The sequence below is a fragment of the Heptranchias perlo genome, chromosome 12 (assembly GCF_035084215.1).
Source record: "Heptranchias perlo isolate sHepPer1 chromosome 12, sHepPer1.hap1, whole genome shotgun sequence".
Lineage (NCBI taxonomy): Eukaryota > Metazoa > Chordata > Chondrichthyes > Hexanchiformes > Hexanchidae > Heptranchias > Heptranchias perlo.
In genome coordinates, this window is record NC_090336.1 from 61,530,361 (window position 1) to 61,554,981 (window position 24,621).

Sequence of the window (24,621 nt, forward strand, 5' to 3'; positions counted from 1 at the left end):
TCATTGCTTTTTGTCTTAGCAACTTTGAACGCGGAGTACTGCTTGTATCCGTGAGGGAGTTAGCAACCCTTGGCTATGCTAAGGATTTTGTTTGCATTACATTTTCTTGTACATTGCGTGGGTTCTCATTCTTTTTGCATACTTTGCTCTGAATGTATGGTTAATAACTAGAACAGATAGCATGTGCAATCTGATCCAGTTTTAGTCAGGATTACTGCAGTTTGTTTTTGAGAATTACGTGTTGATTCTGGTTCTCCCTAAGCCATGCACCATTTCCCTGACTGAGCAGCAGCAATCTCCTCTCAAGTGCATGGAGATGGCAACAGTGGGTACAGGGGCCTTGATATTAACCCCCTCACGATGGGCGGGAGAGGGTCTGGGGGTGGGGTGGGGGGGGTTTAAAGACTTAAATATGGGAACGCGTCCCCAACACACTGCGCATGTGCCCGCTGTTTTTTTACGGGGGTGGATATTGGGAAGTGCCTTTCCCTGCACTTGTGGGCCAGGAGGCCGGTGGCCCCTCCCTTCCCCCGGCCCCGGCGCCCACCCTCCGGCGCCATCTCCATCCCCTCCCCCTTCTCCCCCAGCCCCCGGCGCCCCCCGTCCCCCCGCCCTCCGGGCCCGGCGCCCTCCGGGCCCGGCGCCCCCCCGCCCTCCGGGCCCGGCGCCCCCCCGCCCCTCCGGGCCCGGCGCCCCCCCGCCCTCCGGGCCCGGCGCCCCCCCGCCCTCCGGGCCCGGCGCCCCCCCGCCCTCCGGGCCCCGGCGCCCCCCCGCCCTCCGGGCCCGGCGCCCCCCCCGCCCTCCGGGCCCGGCGCCCCCCCCCGCCCTCCGGCCCGGCGCCCCCCCCGCCCTCCGGGCCCGGCGCCCCCCCCCGCCCTCCGGGCCCGGCCCCCCCCCGCCCTCCGGGCCCGGCGCCCCCCCGCCCTCCGGGCCCGGCGCCCCCCCGCCCTCCGGGCCCGGCGCCCCCCCGCCCTCCGGGCCCGGCGCCCCCCCGCCCTCCGGGCCCGGCGCCCCCCCCCGCCCTCCGGGCCCGGCGCCCCCCCGCCCTCCGGGCCCGGCGCCCCCCCGCCCTCCGGGCCCGCGCCCCCCCGCCCTCCGGGCCCGGCGCCCCCCCGCCCTCCGGGCCCGGCGCCCCCCCGCCCTCCGGGCCCGGCCCCCCCCGCCCTCCGGGCCCGGCGCCCCCCCGCCCTCCGGGCCCGGCGCCCCCCCGCCCTCCGGGCCCGGCGCCCCCCCGCCCTCCGGGCCCGGCGCCCCCCCGCCCTCCGGGCCCGGCGCCCCCCCCGCCCTCCGGGCCCGGCGCCCCCCCGCCCTCCGGGCCCGGCGCCCCCCCGCCCTCGGGCCCGGCGCCCCCCGCCCTCCGGGCCCGGCGCCCCCCCGCCCTCCGGGCCCGGCGCCCCCCCGCCCTCCGGGCCCGGCGCCCCCCCGCCCTCCGGGCCCGGCGCCCCCCCGCCCTCCGGGCCCGGCGCCCCCCGCCCTCCGGGCCCGGCGCCCCCCCGCCCTCCGGGCCCGGCGCCCCCCCGCCCTCCGGGCCCGGCGCCCCCCCGCCCTCCGGGCCCGGCGCCCCCCCGCCCTCCGGCCCGGCGCCCCCCCCCGCCCTCCGGGCCCGGCGCCCCCCCGCCCTCCGGGCCCGGCGCCCCCCCGCCCTCCGGGCCCGGCGCCCCCCCCGCCCTCCGGGCCCGGCGCCCCCCCCCCCCGCCCTCCGGGCCCGGCGCCCCCCCGCCCTCCGGGCCCGGCGCCCCCCCGCCCTCCGGGCCCGGCGCCCCCCCGCCCTCCGGGCCCGGCGCCCCCCCGCCCTCCGGGCCCGGCGCCCCCCCGCCCTCCGGGCCCGGCGCCCCCCCGCCCTCCGGGCCCGGCGCCCCCCCGCCCTCCGGGCCCGGCGCCCCCCCCGCCCTCCGGGCCCGGCGCCCCCCCGCCCTCCGGGCCCGGCGCCCCCCCCGCCCTCCGGGCCCGGCGCCCCCCCCGCCCTCCGGGCCCGGCGCCCCCCCGCCCTCCGGGCCCGGCGCCCCCCCCGCCCTCCGGGCCCGGCGCCCCCCCGCCCTCCGGGCCCGGCGCCCCCCCCGCCCTCCGGCCCGGCGCCCCCCCCGCCCTCCGGGCCCGGCGCCCCCCCCGCCCTCCGGGCCCGGCGCCCCCCCCGCCCTCCGGGCCCGGCGCCCCCCCCGCCCTCCGGCCCGGCGCCCCCCCCGCCCTCCGGGCCCGGCGCCCCCCCCGCCCTCCGGGCCCGGCGCCCCCCCGCCCTCCGGGCCCGGCGCCCCCCCGCCCTCCGGGCCCGGCGCCCCCCCGCCCTCCGGGCCCGGCGCCCCCCCGCCCTCCGGGCCCGGCGCCCCCCCCGCCCTCCGGGCCCGGCGCCCCCCCCGCCCTCCGGGCCCGGCGCCCCCCCGCCCTCCGGGCCCGGCGCCCCCCCGGGCCCGGCGCCCCCCCGGGCCCGGCGCCCCCCCCGCCCTCCGGGCCCGGCGCCCCCCCGGGCCCGGCGCCCCCCCGCCCTCCGGGGCCCGGCGCCCCCCCCGCCCTCCGGGCCCGGCGCCCCCGCCCCCCCGCCCTCCGGGCCCGGCGCCCCCCCCGCCCTCCGGGCCCGGCGCCCCCCCGCCCCCCGGCGCCGCCGCCCCCCCCGCCCCCGGCGCCCCCCCGCCCCCCCGGGCCCGGCGCCCCCCCGCCCCCCGGGCCCGGCGCCCCCCCGGGCCCGGCGCCCCCCCCGCCCCCCGGGCCCGGCGCCCCCCGCCCCCCGCGCCGGCCCGCCCCCGGGCGCCGGCCCCCCCCCCCCGGCGCCGGCCCCCCCCCCCGCCCCCCGGCGCCGGCCCCCCCCCCCCCCGCCCCCCGGCGCCGGCCCCCCCCCCCCCGCCACCCGGCGCCGCCCCCCCCCCCGCCCCCCGGCGCCGCCCCCCCCCCCCCCCGCCCCCCCGGCGCCGGCCCCCCCCCCCCCCGCCCCCCGGCGCCGGCGCCCCCCAGATAGTTGGGGACTGTCCATAAGGGTTCCTGGCCTGCGCCCTCCTGCTGCTGGACTTCCCTCCCGGCCACTGGCCAGGGTGTCAAATTGGCCATCTGCTGAGCAGGATAATTAAATCCACCGTTAAGTGCGGTGGGACCTTTTCGTCCCCAGCCCTATTGGGTTCTTCGGCAGTTTTCGGCCTCCCGCCGCGCCCCTCCCCGTAAATACGGGGACGAAGTGTTTCTTGCATAGTTTTGCAAGTTCTGCTTGTTTTGAGGGAAGAGTATGAACACTGTTGTTCGAAAGGGCTTTGTGAGTCAGGTCTTGGATGTGCGGGTCTCTTGCTTTATATTTTTGTTGCATAACAAGGATGCGTGTGGTATACGGTATCAGTCTATTGATTTTCCATTGCTGCAGCTAGGCTACGGCTGAATGAGCAATGCTAGAGGTGCAGCGGAACAGGAGGTCGGAATAAACTAGGCCTGTAAGCTGTGGGGATGCCACTAGAACGTGGGATTAATAAGCAAGAGTTCAGGTTTGTAGTTGCTGTTTCTCATTGGCATCTAGAGCAGAGGTGTATACTTTTACTTTTCCTTGCCCCACAGTGCGGATATTGCCACTTCTCTCATACTGGTGTCCCTGAGTCGGGCTGCATTCCCTGAAACCAGCCGGCTACTGGGTGGATGGGGGTGGGCAGGGAACAGTTCCTCTGTCCCTGTGGTGAATCATCTGGTCTCTACTTGGAGCCTCTCTTTGATATAATGGCAAAGAGGCAGAGTAGTGACTTGTACAGGGGTAAGGGGTGGGTGGAAGAAAGAAAGAAAAAGAAAACAAGACATGGATTTATAGAGTGCCTTTCATGACCTCAGGACATCCCAAAGCGCTTTACAGCCAATGAAGTACTTTTGAAGTGTAGTCACAGTTGTAATGTAGGAAACGTGGAACGATGTGCTTGGGAAGGACTGATACTGGGTGCTTCGTGAGTGTTTGGACAGAGTCTGGACCCTGGGTGGTGTGTTGGCGTAGAAGGAAGAAAAGAAAGATCCTGAATTTATATAGCGCTTTTCACAACCTCAGGACTTTCCAAATTGCTTCACAGCCAATGAAATATCTTTAAGTGTAGTCACTGTTGTAATTGTAGAGAAACACAGCAGCCAAATTTGCGCACAGCAAGGTCCCACAAACAGCAGTTAAATATTGACTAGATAATCTGTTTTAGCAATGTTGTTTGAGGAATAATATTGACTAGGACGCCACGGAGAACTTTCTTGCTCTTCGATTAGTGTCGTGCGATCTTTTACGTCCACCTGGTCCCTGGGTGGTGTGGACGGGAGAGGGGTGGTCCCTGGGTGGTGTGGAGGGGAGAGGGGCGGTCCCTGGGTGGTGTGGAGGGGAGAAGGGCGGTCCCTGGGTGTGTGGAGGGGAGAGGGGCGGTCCCTGGGTGGTGTGGAGGGGAGAAGGGCGGTCCCTGGGTGGTGTGGAGGGGAGAAGGGCGGGTCCCTGGGTGGTGTGGAGGGGAGAGGGGCGGGTCCCTGGGTGGTGTGGAGGGGAGAAGGGTGGTCCCTGGGTGGTGTGGAGGGGAGAAGGGCGGTCCCTGGGTGGTGTGGAGGGAGAGGGGCGGTCCCTGGGTGGTGTGGAGGGGAGAGGGCGGTCCCTGGGTGGTGTGGGAGGGGAGAAGGGCGGTCCCTGGGTGGTGTGGAGGGGAGAAGGGGTGGTCCCTGGGTGGTGTGGAGGGGGAGAAGGGCGGTCCCTGGGTGGTGTGGAGGGGGAGAAGGGCGGTCCCTGGGTGGTGTGGAGGGGAGAAGGGTGGTCCCTGGGTGGTGTGGAGGGGAGAAGGGCGGTCCCTGGGTGGTGTGGAGGGGAGAGGGGCGGTCCCTGGGTGGTGTGGAGGGGAGAGGGGCGGTCCCTGGGTGGTGTGGAGGGGAGAAGGGTGGTCCCTGGGTGGTGTGGAGGGAGAAGGGCGGTCCCTGGGTGGTGTGGAGGGGAGAGGGGGCGGTCCCTGGGCGGTGTGGAGGGGAGAGGGGCGGTCCCTGGGCGGTGTGGAGGGAGAGGGGCGGTCCCTGGGCGGTGTGGAGGGGAGAGGGCGGTCCCTGGGTGGTGTGGAGGGGAGAGGGGCGGTCCCTGGGTGGTGTGGAAGAGTGGAAGCTTAAAGCACCTCAGTTACTCAGATAGGCTCAAGGACCTTCGGTCTATTTACTTTAGAGCAGTGTCAACTTAGAGGTGAGCTGATAGAGGTCTATAAAATAATTAAAGGGCTGGATAGCATCCCCATTGGTAGGTTATTCCAGTTTAACAGATTGGGGAGGACCGGGGACACAAGTTTAAACTATGTAAGAGTAGGAGTAGACTCGAGGCAGTTCTTCTTTACCCAGAGAATTGTGAGCCTCTGGAATACATTGTTGGCTGGTGTGGTGGGTGCTGACGCTCTGCCTTTAAGAGGGAGCAGGACTGGTTCATGACTGGGCAGAGATCGCATCGTATAGAACGTAAGTGTCTTTATAAATAACACTTGTCCATATGATCTTCTGGACTGATTTCCATTGCCTGAGGGGGCCGGAGAGGAATTTTCCAGAGTGTTTTCCCCCACTATTGGCCAGGGTTTTTTGCCTCTCCCAGGAGATTACATGGCAGCAGCGGAGGTGTTGGGAAGAAGTGTTTAGCTATGATGCTCTGGTCATCATGATGTGAGGCAGGCTTGATGGACCAGCTGGTCCTTTTCCTGTCCATCAATGTTGTATGTTCATATGTTAGGGAGAGAGCTGGTCCTTTTTGTGGTGTGTTTGGGTAGAGGGGTGATGTGCTTTGTGAGGCAGACTGGTGTGGTATTTATCATATAATCTGTAGATTGGGAAGGGAGAGCATTTCACATGTTTTGTAAACCAACATGTAGCTGTACAGTGTTTTGGTATATTTTAAATTTCAAGCTGCCTTAGGACATACTCTGGTTATAAATAGGTAGCCCATGCATTATACTGGCATCCAAACATCCATTTAATAACTTCTCTTGCAGATGTAAATAGAATTGCAGTGTGATAAATTTGGGAATCCCTCATGACAACAAAAGTCCTATTAGATTGCTACTGTGAAGCATTTGTTCAAAAAAAAAGCATACATCTTTCACTAATGGCTGTGCTCATTAAGCAATTAAAACTGTAAATGGTAATTAATTACTGCCAGTGTGGTGATGGTACCATGTTAGATGTGTATGAGAGTCTGTTACATGACCCAGTGCAATTGGATATAGAGAGGAATGCTATAAACAAAACGCTGAAGTATGCTCCTGCTTTTGGTTTGTGAGATGTGATCTTTCTGATCCCAATTCCAGGAAACTCACTTGAGTGCTGCGGGAAGAGACTTCCGATCTCCCCTTTCTGGAAAAGCTCACTTTCTTCCCCCCCCCCCGTTTCCCCATGACCCGACTCAGATGTGCAAAATTTGAGCATAACTTGAGGCATTTGATAAAGTCCCACATAAGAGACCGTTAGCTAAGATAGAAGCCCATGGAATTGAGGGAAAAGTATGGACTTGGTTTGGAAGTTGGCTGAGCGAAAGGCGACAGAGAGTAGGGATAACTGGTAGGTACTCACATTGGCAGGATGTGACTAGTGGAGTCCCGCAGGGATCTGTCACAATTATTCACAATATTTATTAACGACTTAGAAGGCGGCATAGAATGTCTCATATCTAAGTTTGCCGATGACACAAAGATTGGTGGCATTTTAAGCAGTGTGGATGAAAACATAAAATTACAAAGCGATATTGATAGATTAGGTGAATGGGCAAAACTGTGGCAAATGAAATTCAATGTAGGCAAATGTGAAGTCATCCACTTTGGATCAAAAAAGGATAGAACAGGGTACTTTCTAAATGGTAAAAAGTTAAAAACAGTGGATGTCCAAAGGGACCGAGGGGTTCAGGTACATAGATCATTGAAGTGTCATGAACAGGTGCAGAAAATAATCAAGAAGGCTAATGGAATGCTGGCCTTTATATCTAGAGGACTGGAGTACAAGGGGGCAGAAGTTATGCTGCAGCTATACAAAATCCTGGTTAGATCGCACCTGGAGTACTGTGAGCAGTTCTGGGCACCGCACCTTCGGATGGACATATTGGCCTTGGAGGGAGTGCAGCGTAGGTTTACTGGAATGATACCCGGACTTCAAAGGTTAAATTACGAGGAGAGATTGCACAAATTGGGGTTGTATTCTCTGGAGTTTCGAAGGTTAAGGGGTGATCTGATCAAAGTTTATAAGATATTAAGGGGAACAGATAGGGTGGATAGATAGAAACTATTTCAGCTGGTTGGGGATTCTAGGAGTAGGGAGCACAGTCTTAAAAATTAGAGCCAGACCTTTCAGGAGTGAGATTAGAAAACATTTCTACTCACAAAGGGTGGTAGAAGTTTGGAACTCTCTTCTGCAAACGGCAATTGATGCTAGCTCAATTGCTAAATTTAAATCTGAGATAGATAGCTTTTTGGCAACCAAAGGTATTAAGGGATGTGGGCCAAAGGCAGGTATATGGAGTTAGATCACAGATCAGCCATGATCTTATCAAATGGCGGAGCAGGCATGAGGGGCTGAATGGCCTACTCCTGTTCCTATGTTCCTAATCAAGTTGCTATTAGCATCCCAGGCGATTGGAATGACAGTTGTTTCGCTAAATTTCCATCGAGTTGTGACCTAATCTGCTATACTGTTTAATTGATCCAAATATTGCACTTGTTTTCAAACTTCTGTGTGTTTGGGAACGCCCCCCCCCCCCCCCCCCCCCCTTCCAAGAAATAGTGCAGTAAGTCAACAAAGGCAGCAAAATATAGATAAAGACGGACAGAAGTCTTAGGATTTTGCCGACACCCCCCCGGCCTTTTATCCCCTTGTAGACCTACTTTAAGAGTCTATAAAACATTGAACCAGCAGTTTATTGTTTCAAAAACATTCCCGTGTGTCCCCACAATCTGTCGTGGCTCACTGTCATGTTTTGGTCAAATGCTGCTGTCCTTTAAGAGCTGCGTCTGTTTGTGTTTTTATGCTGTTGAGTCAGCTGATATATTCACGGAGTGCTCGAAAAGCGTGTTTATCAATGCAATCGATCCAAGTTATGATTAAGCTGCCAAAAATAGACTTTTTGCGAGAGTATTGTTTGAAAAAAGAAGGGCTTTTCAATTCAGTGAGCAGAAAAAAAACTCCACTGCGACCCTATCATTTCGGGGTGTGGATAATGCTGTATTTGATTACCAATATAACCATTTGACACAAGTTAACACTGTGTTAAAGCTGTAATAAGAGGATGGACATTTGCTGTTTCAATTCAGCAATGCATGATAGACAATTCCAGATAATTTGCAGGCCATCTTAGATGATCTTTTCAATATGTTTGTTTTTTTCTTTCTCTTCAGAGCTCTGAGGAACCACTTGTTAATCGTAGCCAAAAGAGTACTAGTGAGACACTGGGAGCGCTAGATAAACCATGTTTATCCGAATGGACCACTTTGGTAGGGGACACTGCAAATTGTGAATGAGCATTGTCAAGTGTCAAGGGTGAAAGTGATTGTGTTCTGAGCACGAAAACCTTTTGTTTTCATGCTGGGTGAAGTTTGACTGATCAGTCGAGTGTGACATGTTTTGTTCAGTGTTGAGATGCTTTCAGCTGTGTTATTCCTTCTTTCTGACTTATTTTTTTCCTACAATGTTTTGTGGGTTTTGCGATGTACTGTCCAAGGAGCTCCTGTCCCTGCTATGCATCTGCTTGGTTCCTGTTATGCGCAGAATGATGGGCAGTTTGGAGTGTGAAGGCGATGAGCTGCACAACCAAAATTTGAGCAGTTTATTACTGACTTTGGAACCTGAGAGTATGGTGACCTCTCAGCACAGCTCCCTGCTATCCTTCATTTGCTGGTCTTCAGTCTTTTTCTTGTTGATCTGCCATAAGTTTTTGCTATCTAGCTTTGTGTTGGGTACAGGGAGTCGACAAGACTATGATACTAGGCCAAGGTACTTCTCTTGGGTAAGGTGGAGTCACCCTTAACAAGAGTGTTACCAAAAGACGTAACATGCTGATAATAGACAAATTTGCACAGTTAACCCCATCGTGACCGCTCTTTCACATGGGTAAAAAAGTGATCTGTCAGGAACGATCTAAAATTAAAAGTATGCAATTAAATCTTTTGAGAGAGAAAAATGGATAAGCATTTGAAGCAGAGGAAGTGGGGGTGGGGGCGGAAGCGCACAACAGTGGGTTTAGTTTTGGATTGTTCTAGCAAAGATCTGGCACAGACACAATGGGCTTCCTTCTCTACTGTAAATTTCTATGGTTCTAATAATCATTTGAGGGAAAAAAATAAAATTCCACTCGAGTGGGATTTGGAATTTTGAGCCCTTTCATCATTTGTCAGCCAGGCTATTGGATGGAGTAGATTGAATTCATTGAAAGAGGAAAAAGCTGACTGGATGAGTCCTACCTCACTGACCCGTAGCTGAGCGTGAAATGGTTTGAAGGGCGGCCATGAAAATGTCCCACAGCTAGCTAGGAGAGCGGCGGCTAAGGTGGGGGGAGAGAAGTATGGTGACCCGGTTACACTGCTGCAGGTATAGGGTGGAAGGGAAGGCAGGAAGAGAGATCTCGTTCAGCTCTTTTGCTGTGCGAAACTTAAGCTGCTTTTTTTAGACTAAGTAGGGAGCTAGGGCTGCCGGCTTTCGACACATGGCTCTCGCACGCTGACTGTAGCAGCCCCTAAAGAAAAGTTGCCATTTTCTACCTGAGCACCCATTAAACCAAATCTAAAAGTAGCTTAACACACCAGTTATTGACTTGGTGAACAGAAAGGCTGCTAAACTCCAGTTATTGTAAAGTAGTTGCACTGACTTTTGAGGTGCTCTGGCGCTTTGTCGCGGACTCCTGACTAGATCCTACAGTGCGCTCAGGAGCTGTGAATGTGTTATATTTGGGGGGCGGGGCAGAACGAGAAGGAGCCTTTCCCTGTTCTGAGTGTCATAACGACTTGTACCAAGTGATGAGGAAGGGGTGATGCTAATAACTTAGTTCAAACGTAAAGGTTTCTTGTCACTTACTTGAACGATGCAGTCTATTTTTATTAACTGATGTGGGGGTGAAATTTTGTAATCTGATGCAGTCCTCGTGTGGGAGATTCTACTCTTTTGTACTGTTGTGTGCCAGCTGCTTGGATAGATTACGCTCAGATCTTGGCCTGGAATGTTGACTTCAACTGTCAAGGGTGGTGAACCTCCCAAGAGTCTTAATCTCCCTATCCAGGGAGCAGCAATCCAACATCGAAAATCAACTGAAAATCTGAAGCAGTTACCAGTCTGAGTATTGCTGTTTGTACCCGTTATCATAAACACTGTTGAGTTTTTTTTGTTTTACTGACTATAGTGTAGTATTTATAACTGAAAAAGATTTTAGTTTGTTGCTAGTAGGTGCACTGGAACAGGATACGATGACTGAAATAGGTTATGAGAGAAACTTGTCATGCAGCAGCTGAACAGGGCAGAGCTTTTGCTGCCCTGACTTGATCACGTAATGTTGGCTGACAATCCAGTGCAGCACTGAGGGTGTGCCACATTGCCGCAGGTGCTGCCCTTCAGGTGAGACTTTGAGACGTTCTGCTGATTCAGGCGAGTGTTCAAGATCCCATGCCACTATTCCTCCCTCCCTCAACCAATCCCACCAAAAACAGATTAACTGGCAGTTCCCCTTGTTGCTGTTTTGCATGCTCTTGTGTGCCAAGTTTGGCTACTTAACAACAGCGACCAACACGTCAAAGTAATTTGTTGTAAGTGAAGCACTTTCAGACGCTCCTGAGATATGTGATGAGGTGGTACATAGAAGCAAGTCTTTTGCTGTAGTTGAACAGTTCTTATTGCATGAGCAGTGAAAAAGAACATTAAACTTATAGTACTGTACAAGCAAATTTCATTGTTTTAGAAAAACAAATGCAGCACAAGGCTGTTATGTGATGAATGCTGATTGAATATATACACAGTAAATTGGTAGTCCGAACTTTCTTCAATCCCAGCTAATATGGAATAGCGACATTCATTTGTACATTGAATTAATGCCACGGAACAAACTATATGCCACCTGTCTGTAATAGAATCAGACATTGCTCGAAATACACAGCAGGCCAGTCAAGAGAAAAGACAGGTTAACGTTTTGGGTGTGGGCCCTTCATTTAAGTGTACATGTTCGAAATGTTAACCCGTCTTTTCTCTTTGCAGATGCTGATTGACCTGTATATTTCCAGCATTTTACCAATTTTATTTCAGATTTCCAGCATTTGCAGATTTTTTTTCTTTTTATTCTCCATCTGCCCCACTTAAACTGTGTGTAAGCTGAGGATGGTATAAATTTCAGGAAGGTGATGGGTTGACTTTTGGAAGATAGTACTCTTGAAGAGCGTGAGCTGTAAAATGGGATATGAAGTCTGTGATGTTTGGAACTGGCTCGATGGATGCCCTTGTACAGGACTTTGTTCCTCAGGATATTGGGGAAGGGGGGAGGGGAGGTTAGGTATTTCTAGTGATGGCCATAATCTCCACGATTGCTTTAGGAAATTGGGGAGGAATTTCCCAGAGTTTTTCCTGAAATTGGCCACATGCTTTTTTTGTTATGGTGTTTTTCCCTTCCATAGAGTTGGCATTGCTAACGATTGGGAAAGGTGGTGCTCGAAGTTGCAAGCTTTAACAGATAGGGTGATGTGCTCGCCTTTTCTTGCCCTTTTTGCACGTTTCCAACTAAGGAGCTGATTAACATGGCTGAAGTGCCCAGACCGCTGCAGCCTCTGGGTTTGTTTCTTATTGGCATTCCTTGCATTAATCAGGTTTTTGATGACTTTGTTTTGTCGTTGTTTGACTTTGACAAAAGATTCTGATGCTGAAACTTGCTTTAAAAGAAGGAGCCTCTTTCCGTAGCACCATTTGTTTGTTTGCATGTGAAAATACCAGCCTATTTGAGAAATGCTATAAGCGGGTGTCAGGGTCCCGTGTCGTGTAGCACCTTCTTTCATTTGGGACAGATAATGTGTATGTCTGCATACTGGATCCGCACTTTAATCGAGTCTGTGTTTTACATAGAACTACAAAGAATGTACAGCACAGAAACAGGCCATTCGGCCCAACTGGTCTATGCTGGCGTTTATGGTTCATACCTGCCTCCTCCCACCCTACTTCATCTAACCTGATCAGTTAATGTGATTCCTATATTTAAAAAGGGAGATAGGCAGTCCAGGGAACTATAGACCAATTAGCTTAACATATGTGGTAGGAAAGATAATGGAAGCCTTACTCAAAAATGTAATAGAAAAACATCTGGAAACCGAAAATATAATAAAGAATAGTTAGCACGGATTTCAAAAGGGAAGATCATCCTTGAACCGTACCAAATTCTTTGAAGAAGTAACAGAAAGGGTAGACAAGATTGTGCTGGAATACAATTCTGCTGCTGCTGATGGCCCACAGCGCCTCATGGATGCTCAGTTTTGAGCTGCTAGATCTGTTCTGAATCTATCCCATTTAGCACGGTGGTAGTGCCACACAGCACGGTGGTAGTGCCACACAGCACGGTGGTAGTGCCACACAGCACGGTGGTAGTGCCACACAGCACGGTGGTAGTGCCACACAACACGTTGGATGGTGTCCTCAGTGCGAAGACGGGACTTCGTCCCCATGAAGACTGTGCGGTGGTCACTCCTACCAATACTGTCATGGACAGATGCATTTGCGACAGGTTGGTGAGGACGAGGTCAAGTAAGTTGTTCCCTCGTGTTGGTTCGCTCACCACCTGCCGCAGGCCCAGTCTGGCAGCTATGTCCTTCAGGATTCGGCCAGCTCGGTCAGTAGTGGTGCTACAGAGCCACTCTTGGTGATGGACATTGAAGTCCCCCACCCAGAGTACATTCTGTGCCCTTGCTACCCTCAGTGCTTCCTCCAAGTGGTGTTCAATATGGAGGAGGACTGATTCATCAGCTGAGGGAGGGCGGTAGGTGGTAATCAGCAGGAGGTTTCCTTGCCCATGTTTGACCTGATGCCATGAGATTTCATGGGGTCCGGAGTCAATGTTGATTACTCCCAGGGCGACTCCCTCCTGACTGTATATCACTGTACCGCCACCTCTGGTTGGTCTGTCTTGCCGGTGGGACAGGACATACCCAGGAATGGTGATGGAAGAGCCTGGGACGTTGGCTGAAAGGTATGATTCTGTGAGTATGGCTATGTCAGGCTGTTGCTTGACTAATCTGTGGGACAGCTCTCCCAATTTTGGCACAGTCCCCAGATGTTAGTGAGGAGGACTTTGCAGGGTCGACTGGGCTTGGTTTGCCTTTGTCGTGTCCGATGCCGGGTGGTCCGTCTGGTTTTATTCTTATTGTGACTTTTTTTAGCGAGATTTTACAACTGAGTGGCTTGCTAGGCCATTTTAGAGGGCAATTAAGAATCAACCACATTGCTGTGGGTCTGGAGTCACATATAGGCCAGACCGGGTAAGGACGGCAGGTTTCCTTCCCTAAAGGACATTAGTGAACCAGATTTGTTTTTACGACAATCCGGTAGTTTCATGGCCACCATTACTAATACTAGTATTTTAATTCCAGATTTTATTTAATGAATTTAATTAATTGAATTTAAATTCCCCAACTGCCGTGGCGGGATTTGAATTCATGACTCTGGATTATTAATCCAGGCCTCTGGATTACTTGTCCAGTAACATAACCGCTATGCTACCGTACCCTTTCTGTAACCTCATGGCCTGGCATATTCCTCACTCTACCATTACCAACAAGCCAGGGGATCAACCCTGGTTCAATGAGGAGTGTAGAAGAGCACGCCAGGAGCAGCACCAGGCATACCTAAAAATGAGGTGCCAACCTGGTGAAGCTACAACTCAGGACTACATGCATGCTAAACAGCGGATGCAATATGCTATAGACAGAGCTAAGCGATTCCACAACCAACAGATCAGATCAAAGCTCTGCAGCCCTGCCACATCCAGTCGTGAATGGTGGTGGACAATTAAACACCTAACGGGAGGAGGAGGCTCTGCAAACATCCCCATCCTCAATGATGGTGGAGTCCAGCACGTGAGTGCAAAAGACAAGGCTGAAGCGTTTGCATCCATCTTCAGCCAGAAGTGCCGAATAGATGATCCATCTCGGCCTCCTTCCGATATCCCCACCATCACAGAAGCCAGTCTTCAGCCAATTCGATTCACTCCACATGATATCAAGAAACGGCTGAATGCACTGGATACAGCAAAGGCTATGGGCCCCGACAACATCCCGGCTGTAGTGCTGAAGACTTCTGCTCCAGAACTAGCTGCGCCTCGAGCCAAGTTGTTCCAGTCCAGCTACAACACTGGCATCTACCCGACAATGTGGAAAATTGCCCAGGTATGTCCTGTCCACAAAAAGCAGGACAAATCCAATCCGGCCAATTACCGCCCCATCAGTCTACTCTCAATCATCCGCAAAGTGATGGAAGGTGTCGTCGACAGTGCTTTCAAGCGTCACTTACCAATAACCTGCTCACCGATGCTCAGTTTGGGTTCCACCAGGACATGGACAAAAGAGCTGAATTCCAGAGGTGAGGTGAGAGTGACTGCCCTTGACATCAAGGCAGCATTTGACCGAGTGTGGCACCAAGGAGCCCTAGTAAAATTGAAGTCAATGGGAATCAGGGGGAAAACTCTCCAGTGGCTGGAGTCATACCTAGCACAAAGGAAGATGGTAGTGGTTGTTGGATGTTCGTTGATGATTGCACAGTGTTCTGTTCCATTCGCAACTCCTCAGATAATGAACTAGTCCGAGCCCGCATGCAGCAAGACCTGGACAACATCCAGGCTTGGGCGCATAAGTGGCAAGTAACATTCGTGCCAGACGAGTGCCAGGCAATGACCATCTCCAACAAGAGAGAGTCTAACCACCTCCCCTTGACATTCAACGGCATTACCATCACCGAATCCCCCACCATCAACATCCTGGGGGTCACCTTGACCAGAAACTTAACTGGACCAGCCATATAAATACTGTGGCTACAAGAGCAGGTCAGAGGCTGGGTTTTCTGCGGCGAGTGACTCACCTCCTGACTCCCCAAAGTCTTTCCACCATCTACAAGGCACAAGTCAGGAGTGTGATGGAATACTCACCACTTGCCTGGATGAGTGCAACTCCAATAACACTCAAGAAGCTCGACACCATCCAGGACAAAGCAGCCCGCTTGATTGGCACCCCATCCACCACCACAAACATTCACTCCCTTCACCACCGGCGCACTGTGGCTGCAGTGTGTACCATCCACAGGATGCACTGCAGCAACTCGCCAAGGCTTCTTCGACAGCACCTCCCAAACCCACGACCTCTACCACCTAGAAGGACAAGAGCAGCAGGCGCATGGGAACAACACCACCTGCACGTTCCCCTCCAAGTCACACACCATCCCGACTTGGAAATATATCGCCGTTCCTTCATCGTCGCTGGGTCCAAATCCTGGAACTCCCTTCCTAACAGCACTGTGAGAGAATCTTCACCACACGAACTGCAGTGGTTCAAGAAGGTGGCTCACCACCACCTTCTCGAGGGCAATTAGGGATGGGCAATAATTGCCGGCCTCGCCAGCGACCCCCACATCCAGTGAGCGAATAAAAATAAATATTGTAGATGTAATATATTTGGATTTTGAAAAGGCCCTCGATAAGGTACCGCGTAGTGGACTCATGACTTAAGGTCAGAGCATGTGGAGTTAGGGGATAAGTAGCAGAATGGATAGCAAGCTGGTTACAAAACAGAAAACAGAGATTAGGGGTTAAAGGTAGTTACTCAGACTGGCAAAAAGTGGGATTGGTGTTCTACAAGGATTGGTGCTGGGACCACTGTTGTTCACCATTTACTTAAACGATTTGGACTCGGGAATCGGAAGTTCAATTTGAAAATTTGCGGACGATACCAAATTGGGCTATATAGTTAATACCAAGGAGGACTGCGACAAAATACAGGAAGATATTAATAAATTGCAGAATGGGTGTGTAATTGGCAAATGAATTTCAATATAGATGAGTGTAAGGATTACTTTTTGGTCGGAAGAATAAGGAGGCGACATACTGCTTGGACAATAAGAGTCTAAATGGGGTACAGGAGCAGAGGGATCTGGGGTACAGATACTCAAATCACTAAAAATAGGGATGCAGGTTAATAAGGCTATTTAAAAAAAAAAGCAAACCAAGCACTGGGGTTTATTTCTGGAGGGATATAATTTAAAAGCAGAGAAGTTATGTTAAACTTGTATGGAACCTTGGTTCGACCACACTTTGGAGTACTGTGAAAAGTTCTGGTCTCCATATTATAGAAAGGATATAGAGGCATTGGAGAAAGTGCAAAAAAAATTATTAGGATGATACCATAACTGATTGAGCAGGCTGGTACTCTTTTCTCTAGAAAAGAAAAGTGAGGGGTGACCTGACAGAGGTCTTTAAGATTATAAAAGGGTTTGATAGGGTAGATGTGGAGAAGATGTTTCCACTTGCGGGGGAGACCAGAAATGGGGGCCATGAATATAAGATAGTCACTAATAAATCCAATAGGGATCTCCGGAGAAATATCTTTACCCAGAGAGTGGTCAGAATGTAGAATTCGCTACCACAAGTAGTTGTTGAGCCGACTAGCATAGATACATTTAAGGGGAAGCTTGATAAGCACATGAGGGAGAAAGGAATAGAAGGGTACCTTGATAGAGTTAGATGAAGTAGGGAGGGAGGAGGCTCATGTGGAGCATAAACACCGGCATGGACCTATTGGGTCGAATGACCTGTTTCTGTGCTGTACATTCTATATAATTCTATGTAAGCATAACCTATTCCTTTCTCCGCCATGTACTCATCTAGCTTCCCATTAAAGTACTTGCATTTCATAGAACGGTAGGGGCAGTGTTAAAGTCGGTAGACTGAGCTTGCCTGCCTATGGTTGGTTCAAAGTCTGTCTTTTGTACAATAGAGTAGTAAAGATGGGAAAGCACCCAAATTTACTAAATGACAAGGCGATACTGCATGCTTGACTAACCAGTCAGTGTTGTGCCTGTTCCTTTCATCTTGTCACAACGGCCCTTTAACATGGTGCCTTCAAAGTGCTGGGATTTGTGAATGAATGGTTTGGATATTCTGCATAGGGGACCCTGAATGTGGGTAACTGTGTGAATTAGCGAGTGGGCAAAAGAAAGCTGATTTGAATGTCCTGGTGGTTTGGGGCTGTGAGGTGGGCGATTGAATGGGGTTTTTTTTGAGATGCGAAGTATCTGGGACAGACATAATTTATTTTGGAGTGGTGCTTTTTTTTGCGGTGTTTGCATTGGCACTTGTTCCAGGGATAGAGGTCAGTTTAACAGGCAGTTTGTGTCCTGGTCACACTCCTTTCCCAAGTAGAGAGCAGGAACGTTATGAGATCAGTGCGCAGACAGAAAATGTCTCATCAGTGTGAAATTTAGGAATCCAGGAAAGAAAAAATGATTGAAAAGCAAAATACTGCGGATACTGGAAATCTGAAATAAAAACAGAAAATGCTGGAAATACTCAGCAGGTCAGGCAGCATCTGTGGAGAGAGACAGAGTTAACGTTTCAGGTCGATGACCCTTCGTCAGAACTGGAGGAAGTTTGAGATTTATCAGTTTTTAAGCAAGTACAGCGCCAGGGAAAGGGGTGAGGGGAAGAACAAAATCGGGTGGAGGCCAGGAGTTATTAAATGAAAAAAGGGATGATGGTGCAAGGCAAAAGGAGGTGGTATTGGGACAAGTAAAGAAACAAAAGATGTGTTAGAGGAGCTGTGAATGGCAGCAGCAGAACCATTACCAGCACCTGTTGTCTGGAAAAAATGGGAGCAGTGGTTATTATCTGAAGTTATTCAAATCAATGTTGAGTCCGGAAGGTTGTAAAGTGCCTAATCGAAAGATGAAAATTGGAAAATCTCATCAACTTTGCTTCCAATTTCCACCCCTTCCTCTCCTTCACATGGTCCATCTCCGACTCTTCCCTTCCCTTCCTCGACTTCTCTATCTCCATTTCTGGGGATAGGCTGTCAACCAATACCTACTATAAGCCCACCGACTCCCACAGCTACCTTGATTAGATTTCATGCCACCTCACTTCCTGTAAGGCCTCTATTCCATCCTCCCAGTTTCTCCGTCTCCGTCGGATCTGTTGTGATGATACCACAATACCAGTGCCTCTTATATGTGTTCCGTTTTCCTCATCCGAGGATTCCCCTCCGCTGTGGTTGACAGGGCCCTTGACCGTGTCTGTCCTATTTCCTGAACTTCTGCCCACACCCCTTCCCCACCCTCCCAGAAGAATGATAGGATCCCGCTCCCACCTTACACCACACCAGCCTCCACATTCAATGTATCACCCTCCGCCATTTCCGCCATCTCCAGCGCAATGCCACTACCAAACGCATCTTCTCCCCTTTCGGCATTCTGAAGGGACCATTCCCTCTGTGACACCCTGATGCACTCCTCCATCACCCCCCAACACCCACTGTCCTTGCCAAGGCACCTTCTTGTGCGAGTGCAGGCGATGCAACACCCGCTTTTCACCATCCTCCCTTCCCACTGTCCAAGGCCCCAAACACTCCTTCCAGATGAAACAGCAATTTACTTGTACTTCTTTCAATTTAGTATACTGCATATAATGCGGTCTCCTCTACACTGGGGAGGCCAAACGAAGATTGGTTGATCGCTGCTTGCCGTTTTAATTCCCGTCTCACTCCTACTCTGACCCCTCTGTCCTTGGCCTCTTACACTGTTCTAATGAAGCTCAGCATAAGCTCGAGGAACAGCACCTCATCTTTCAGTTAGGTACGTTACAACCTTCCAGACTCAACATAGATTTCAATAACTTCAGATCATAACCACTGCTGCTATTTTTTCAGACAGCAGGTGCTGCTAAGGTTCTGATGCCATTTACAGCTCGTCTGGACCCATCTTTTGTTTCTTAACTTGTCCGATTACCACCCTCCTTGCCTTGCACCATCGTCCCTTTTGTCATTTAATCACTCCTGCCCTCCACCTTATCACAGATCTTCCCTTTTGTTCTTTCCACCCCCACCCCCCTTTCTGGCTCTGTAAATGCTTAAAAACTTTTAAATCTCAAACTTCCTCCAGTTCTGACGAAAGGTCATCGACCTGAAACATTAACTCTGTTTCTTTCTTCACAGGTGCTACCTGACCTGCTGAGCATTTCCAGTGTTTTCTGTTTTTAAGAAAAGATGAATGGTTATTAAGCATGTTCTTTTATTATGTCAGTGTGTAAAATGGTGTCTCTGGACCCTTTCTGATTCTCAGTTTGATCACTAACTTTATGAGCCTACTTAACATTTGGTTTATCTTTTGGAAGTACATTGTCACAGTGTGTGTATGTATGTGTGTGTATATATAACATAGAATGTACAGCATAGGAACAGGCCATTCTGCCCAACAGGTCCATGCTCCACACGAGTCTCCTCTCTCTCTACTTCATCTAACCCCATCAGTATAACCTTCTTTTCCTTTCTCCCTCTTCTGTTTATCTAGCTTCCCCTTAAATGCGTCTATGCTAGTGTATAAGTCAATCATGTGCACAGCTTTCTAATTACCTCAAATTGCATGGCAACTAGCACAAAGCATCCTGATTTTTTTTTGAAAACGTATTATTTATTTTATATTGGAAGAACTTGACATTGGGGGATATATTTTTGAACTGGAGCTGCTTTGTTTGGGTTCATAACATACTTGAACGAAATCCCTCTTCCTCGCTTTTATAATGTAGGCTCTGAAAGGACTAATGGCATCATTAAAACAACGTCCAGATGGGACTGCATTAAACAGGCGTATGCGACCTGTGCCATTCGCAACCCCTCAGATAATGAAGCAGTCCGAGCCTGCATGCAGCAAGACCTGGACAACATCCAGGCTTGGGCTCATAAGTGGCAAGTAACATTCGCGCCAGATAAGTGCCAGGCAATGACCATCTCCAACAAGAGAGAGTCTAACCACCTCCCCTTGACATTCAACGGCATTACCATCGCCGAATCCCCCACCATCAACATCCTGGGGGTCACCATTGACCAGAAACTTAACTGGACCAGCCACATAAATACTGTGGCTACGAGAGCAGGTCAGAGGCTGGGTATTCTGCGGCGAGTGACTCACCTCCTGACTCCCCAAAGCCTTTCCACCATCTACAAGGCACAAGTCAGGAGTGTGATGGAATACTCTCCACTTGCCTGGATGAGTGCAGCTCCAACAACACTCAAGAAGCTCGACACCATCCAAGATAAAGCAGCCCGCTTGATTGGCACCCCATCCACCACCCTAAACATTCACTCCCTTCACCACCGGCGCACTGTGGCTGCAGTGTGCACCATCCACAGGATGCACTGCAGCAACTCGCCAAGGCTTCTTCGACAGCACCTCCCAAACCCGCGACCTCTACCACCTAGAAGGACAAGAGCAGCAGGCACATGGGAACAACACCACCTGCACGTTCCCCTCCAAGTCACACACCATCCCGACTTGGAAATATATCGCCGTTCCTTCATTGTCGCTGGGTCAAAATCCTGGAACTCCCTTCCTAACAGCACTGTGGGAGAACCGTCACCACACGGACTGCAGCGGTTCAAGAAGGCGGCTCACCACCACCTTCTCGAGGGCAATTAGGGATGGGCAATAAATGCCGGCCTCGCCAGCGACGCCCACATCCCGTGAACGAATAAAAAAAAAGTTGGAAAATATGCCCCTAGATTTCCTACTGCAGCCTATTTCATCTCCCTACACTCGATAACGTTTGGTTAGCTTGAGTGACAACTGGATGGCCAACCTACGTGCCTGTTGCCGTACCTTGTGTTTCTGGTTAAAGCACAATCGGGCTGCAGACAGGCTGGAATGCACAGATGAGCTCTGCTCATCCTTGCCTGGACTAACATGCCTATAAAATGGAAATACTGGTGGGAATATTCGAATTATTGTCTGCAAGCTGTTGGCCACTTTGCCGCACTCACTGAAATCTATTTATTCTGCATCTGCTATCGAGTGTTGAAGTGTTCGCTGATTATCCTTTGCTTCTAGAGTTCCTCATTGAGAGATCAGTACATGAATGTAATATGTTTTAGTAGAACATAAAAGAAACATCCATTGTCAGTGGAATACGTGGCTAATCCCTCCATGTGGGCATTTTATTTAACCCTCTCGGATATTTGCCGTGATTTAGAGGGAGGTTAGGATTTTCTTTGATCCCGTGTGCATCCTTGATACTTCTCCAATACAACCAAAATGGTGTGAGGCCCTGTATTTACAAAGTCAGGGAAAACTGATGTGTCTCATCAAGTTTCATTCTGTAGAAAAATTAAGTTAACCTTTCTGCTAAAGTTGTTATGGTGCTTTTTTCCTCCCTTTACAACTGTTTTGAGGTTTTATTGCTGTCTGAGGCTGAACCAGACCATTTACAACCTTGGCATCCTATTTGATCCTGAGATGAGTTCCAGACCCCATATCCGCTGTGAAGCGCCGTGGGACATTTCACTACATTAAATGCGCTATATAAATGCAAGTTGTTGTTGTTCCAATGGGCTTAAAGGCGCAGAAAAGATTATGGGAAATTGAGAAAAATAAATTAATCCCATTGTGAATTTTCATTTAATAATTAAAAATCTTGTTCTTCCATCAATTTGAAGATTGCCTCTCAGAAAATATGGTGTGAAAACGCCCCATAAAGTGTATGTTGTCAGCCGTAGCTCAGTGGTAGCACTCCTATCTCTGCGTCAGAAAGTTGTGGGGTCAAGTGCCACTCCAGTGCCAATGTGGGACCTTCCTGTACGCAAATTAGCTGCCACATTTCCTACATTACAACAGTGACTATACTTCAGAAGTACTTCATTGGCTGCAAAGCGCTTTGGGAAGTCCTGAGGTCGAGAAAGGTGCCATGTAAATGCAGGTTCTTTTTTCTTTATTACTGATTCTTACCTACAATCCTCTGACATTGAGTTCCAATGAAATGTTTGACATCCTGAATTTTGTCCCATTCCCAATGAGCAACCCCCTGCTCTACTTCGCTTGAAACAGCCACTTTCAAGTAATTAACCTGTGATTTAATTAGTGACAATGTAACATTAAGTTAGATCCAATCAAATCTCTCAACAGATTGAGTGGTAGCTTGACTCAGTGGTAGCACTCTTGCTCCAAGTCAGGTTGTGGGTTCAAGTCGCAGGACTTGAGCAAACCAATGCCACCCCAAAAAAGAAAGTTGGACCTTGCTGTGCGCAAACTGAAGGTTTGGTTTAATTCTCAGAATGTGGGCAATGCTGGTAAGGCCACATTTAGTCACGTGTAGAAACACCAAGTTCTCTTCCTGGATTTTTTTTCCCCAACAATCCAGCTTGCACAAGCCCACAAATGACCAGATTTATTGAATTCAACTTCACAACTTGATCAAGGTAGGAATTCAACTTACAATTTCTAGGTTGCTAGTCCAGTACCATAACCACTACACTCCCATATCCTGTTCCCTACATACCAGCAACGACTGCCGTATTGAAGACAATCTGTTAATTTTAAATGCTTTAGAAAGTCCTGAGGAAGTGCTAAGCTGCTTTATAAATGCAAGTTCCATTTCTTGCCCCAACATAATATTTTGCAGAGTTAATTACATAGAATTTACAGCACAGAAACAGGTTCATGCCAGTGTCCTCCCACTCTACCTCATCTAACCCTGTCAGCATCCTTCTATTCCTTTCTCCCTCATGTGCTTTTCTAGCTTCCCCTTAAATGCATCAATGCTATTCGCCTCAACTATTCTATGTGCCAGTAAGTTCCACATTCCGATAAGGAATTCAGGAGAAACTTCTTTACCCAGAGAGTGGTTAGAATGTGGAACTTGCTAAAATACCAGCATAGACCATTTGGGCCTAATGGCCTGTTTCTGTGCTGTAAATTCTATGTAATTCTATCCAAATGCAAGTTCCCTTTCCCATATGTAATATTTTGCAGAGTTAAATGTGATTGTAACTCTTTCCCCATGCATATAGCCGGCCAGTCTGTTTGTTGTCAACCCGCTGAGCATGGTGGGAAGTTTTAGAAAGTCCTATGGTTTTTGCTGTTTTTTAAAATCAGTTTGTCTTCATATTATCCTCTTTCATGAGCACTGTGACGGGAGTTATACTGTAAAGCGAGGAGCAATGAGGCCGCTTTTATGCCACAACTGTAGCAGGTGAAGTGGTTTCACTTCTAATGCTAAGCTGTTGCACTGTGAATCTGGAGTCAAGGCCCAACCTGACTGCTCCTGGGACTCTGCCCTCACTTGGCTCAGATTGAGTCAGATCAGCTCCTGACTCCAGATTTACACTGCAACTAAATGCCAGTGTGAAGTGAAATGATTGCACACTGACCCTGCAGTTGGAGTGTAAATGAAACCTTAGTTCAGACATTTTGAGAAGTGATTGGAATATTTATTAAACAGTTGCGGACGTTCTTCTGCACCAATGAACTGAAACCAATGGATAATAAACCTGATCGGCAACTAGTATTTGGTTTAGTTTTCCCTCTGAAGCTTGTGAAAAACTTTTTAGTGTGCAGATTGCTGAAGGCAGCTGTTTTATTTGTTTATTTTCAGGGCATATAAGCATCTAAATGTTTAAACTTATATCCAAACTGTTCGAAAGGCCAGCTGATGTAAAGCTCCTTTTCTTGAAGATTGGTCAGAGGGTTTCAGTTGGGTCAGTGTCTCCAGCCAGTTAGTTACAGGTGTGTGTGATTATTAACAGTTAATTATCAAGCCCAACTGCATTCGAACAGCAGTAGGCCACAGAGTGACTACCTTGGCTCCTGATGGCTAGTTACACAAATAAAGCCATGTTTGAGGGCTCCAGTGTATCGCTTAATAGTGGGATAAGGGCCTGTGCCCTGCGTTGCTCTCCCATCTCACTACTGTGCTGTTGATGAGGTGTGGGGGGGGGGGCGGGCAGGGCTGGGCAGGCAAGGCTAATGTGTCGAGGCCAGGTGTTTCCCAAGAAAACGAATGTTAAAATAGAAGTGAGATTCACACTGGGCTACTGTTGCACACCTGTTTGCAGCCATGACATTGTGGCAGTAGCTACAGACTAGGCAGGAAGAGGTTGAAAATAGTAAAATTCCAAAATTGCCTTGTTGCCGGGGGTTGGAAAATCATTTGAGCTTTATTTCAGATGCAGTTGATTGCCGTTTGATTTTTAGCTGCTCCTGCTCTTTCGCAGCCGGCTGAACTGTTGCTACAGGCTCAGGTTCCCACCAGGCTGCACTTTAGTAAAGCAGTGCCGATGGTAGGATCTGTCCTCAGAGAATCACGGTGTCGCCGGCTGCTTGCGATATGCAGATATGCGGAAAAGCAGACTCTGAGCATCTTTCTGCTTGTCGTTTACTTTCGGTCGGGAGTGCAAGGCGGGCTGCAAGAGGGCTTATAAAATGTTACAGTTCTGTCCTGGTGGCTGAGAGGTAAAGTCTCCATCTGAGTCCTACAGACTAGGAGGATACTAGTTTTGATCTCTCGTCTGTGCTGAGGTAGCCGGTCTCCAGGGCAGGCCTAGGATTGTCTCGTGGATTAGGGAAGAGGAAAAAGAACGATTTTATGTTTGGAGTAGAGATGAGTTATAATGCTTATAGCTTACCGGTATATTATCAAATGTGCTTGCAGCTGTTTTT

The 24,621-nt window shown here is 50.9% G+C and overlaps 1 protein-coding gene across 2 annotated transcripts in view; it reads left to right on the forward strand.

The window, feature by feature from the left end:
- Positions 1 to 8,325: 8,325 nt before the first annotated feature.
- Positions 8,326 to 24,621, forward strand: part of hipk3a (homeodomain interacting protein kinase 3a) — a 231,588-nt gene continuing 215,292 nt past the window's right edge. For both annotated transcript variants that reach the window (XM_067994213.1, XM_067994214.1), the window contains exon 1: positions 8,326 to 8,417. In XM_067994213.1, the coding sequence (XP_067850314.1) occupies positions 8,393 to 8,417 (25 nt within the window). In that variant the 5' untranslated portion in view covers positions 8,326 to 8,392. The remainder of the gene's footprint in view (positions 8,418 to 24,621) is intronic.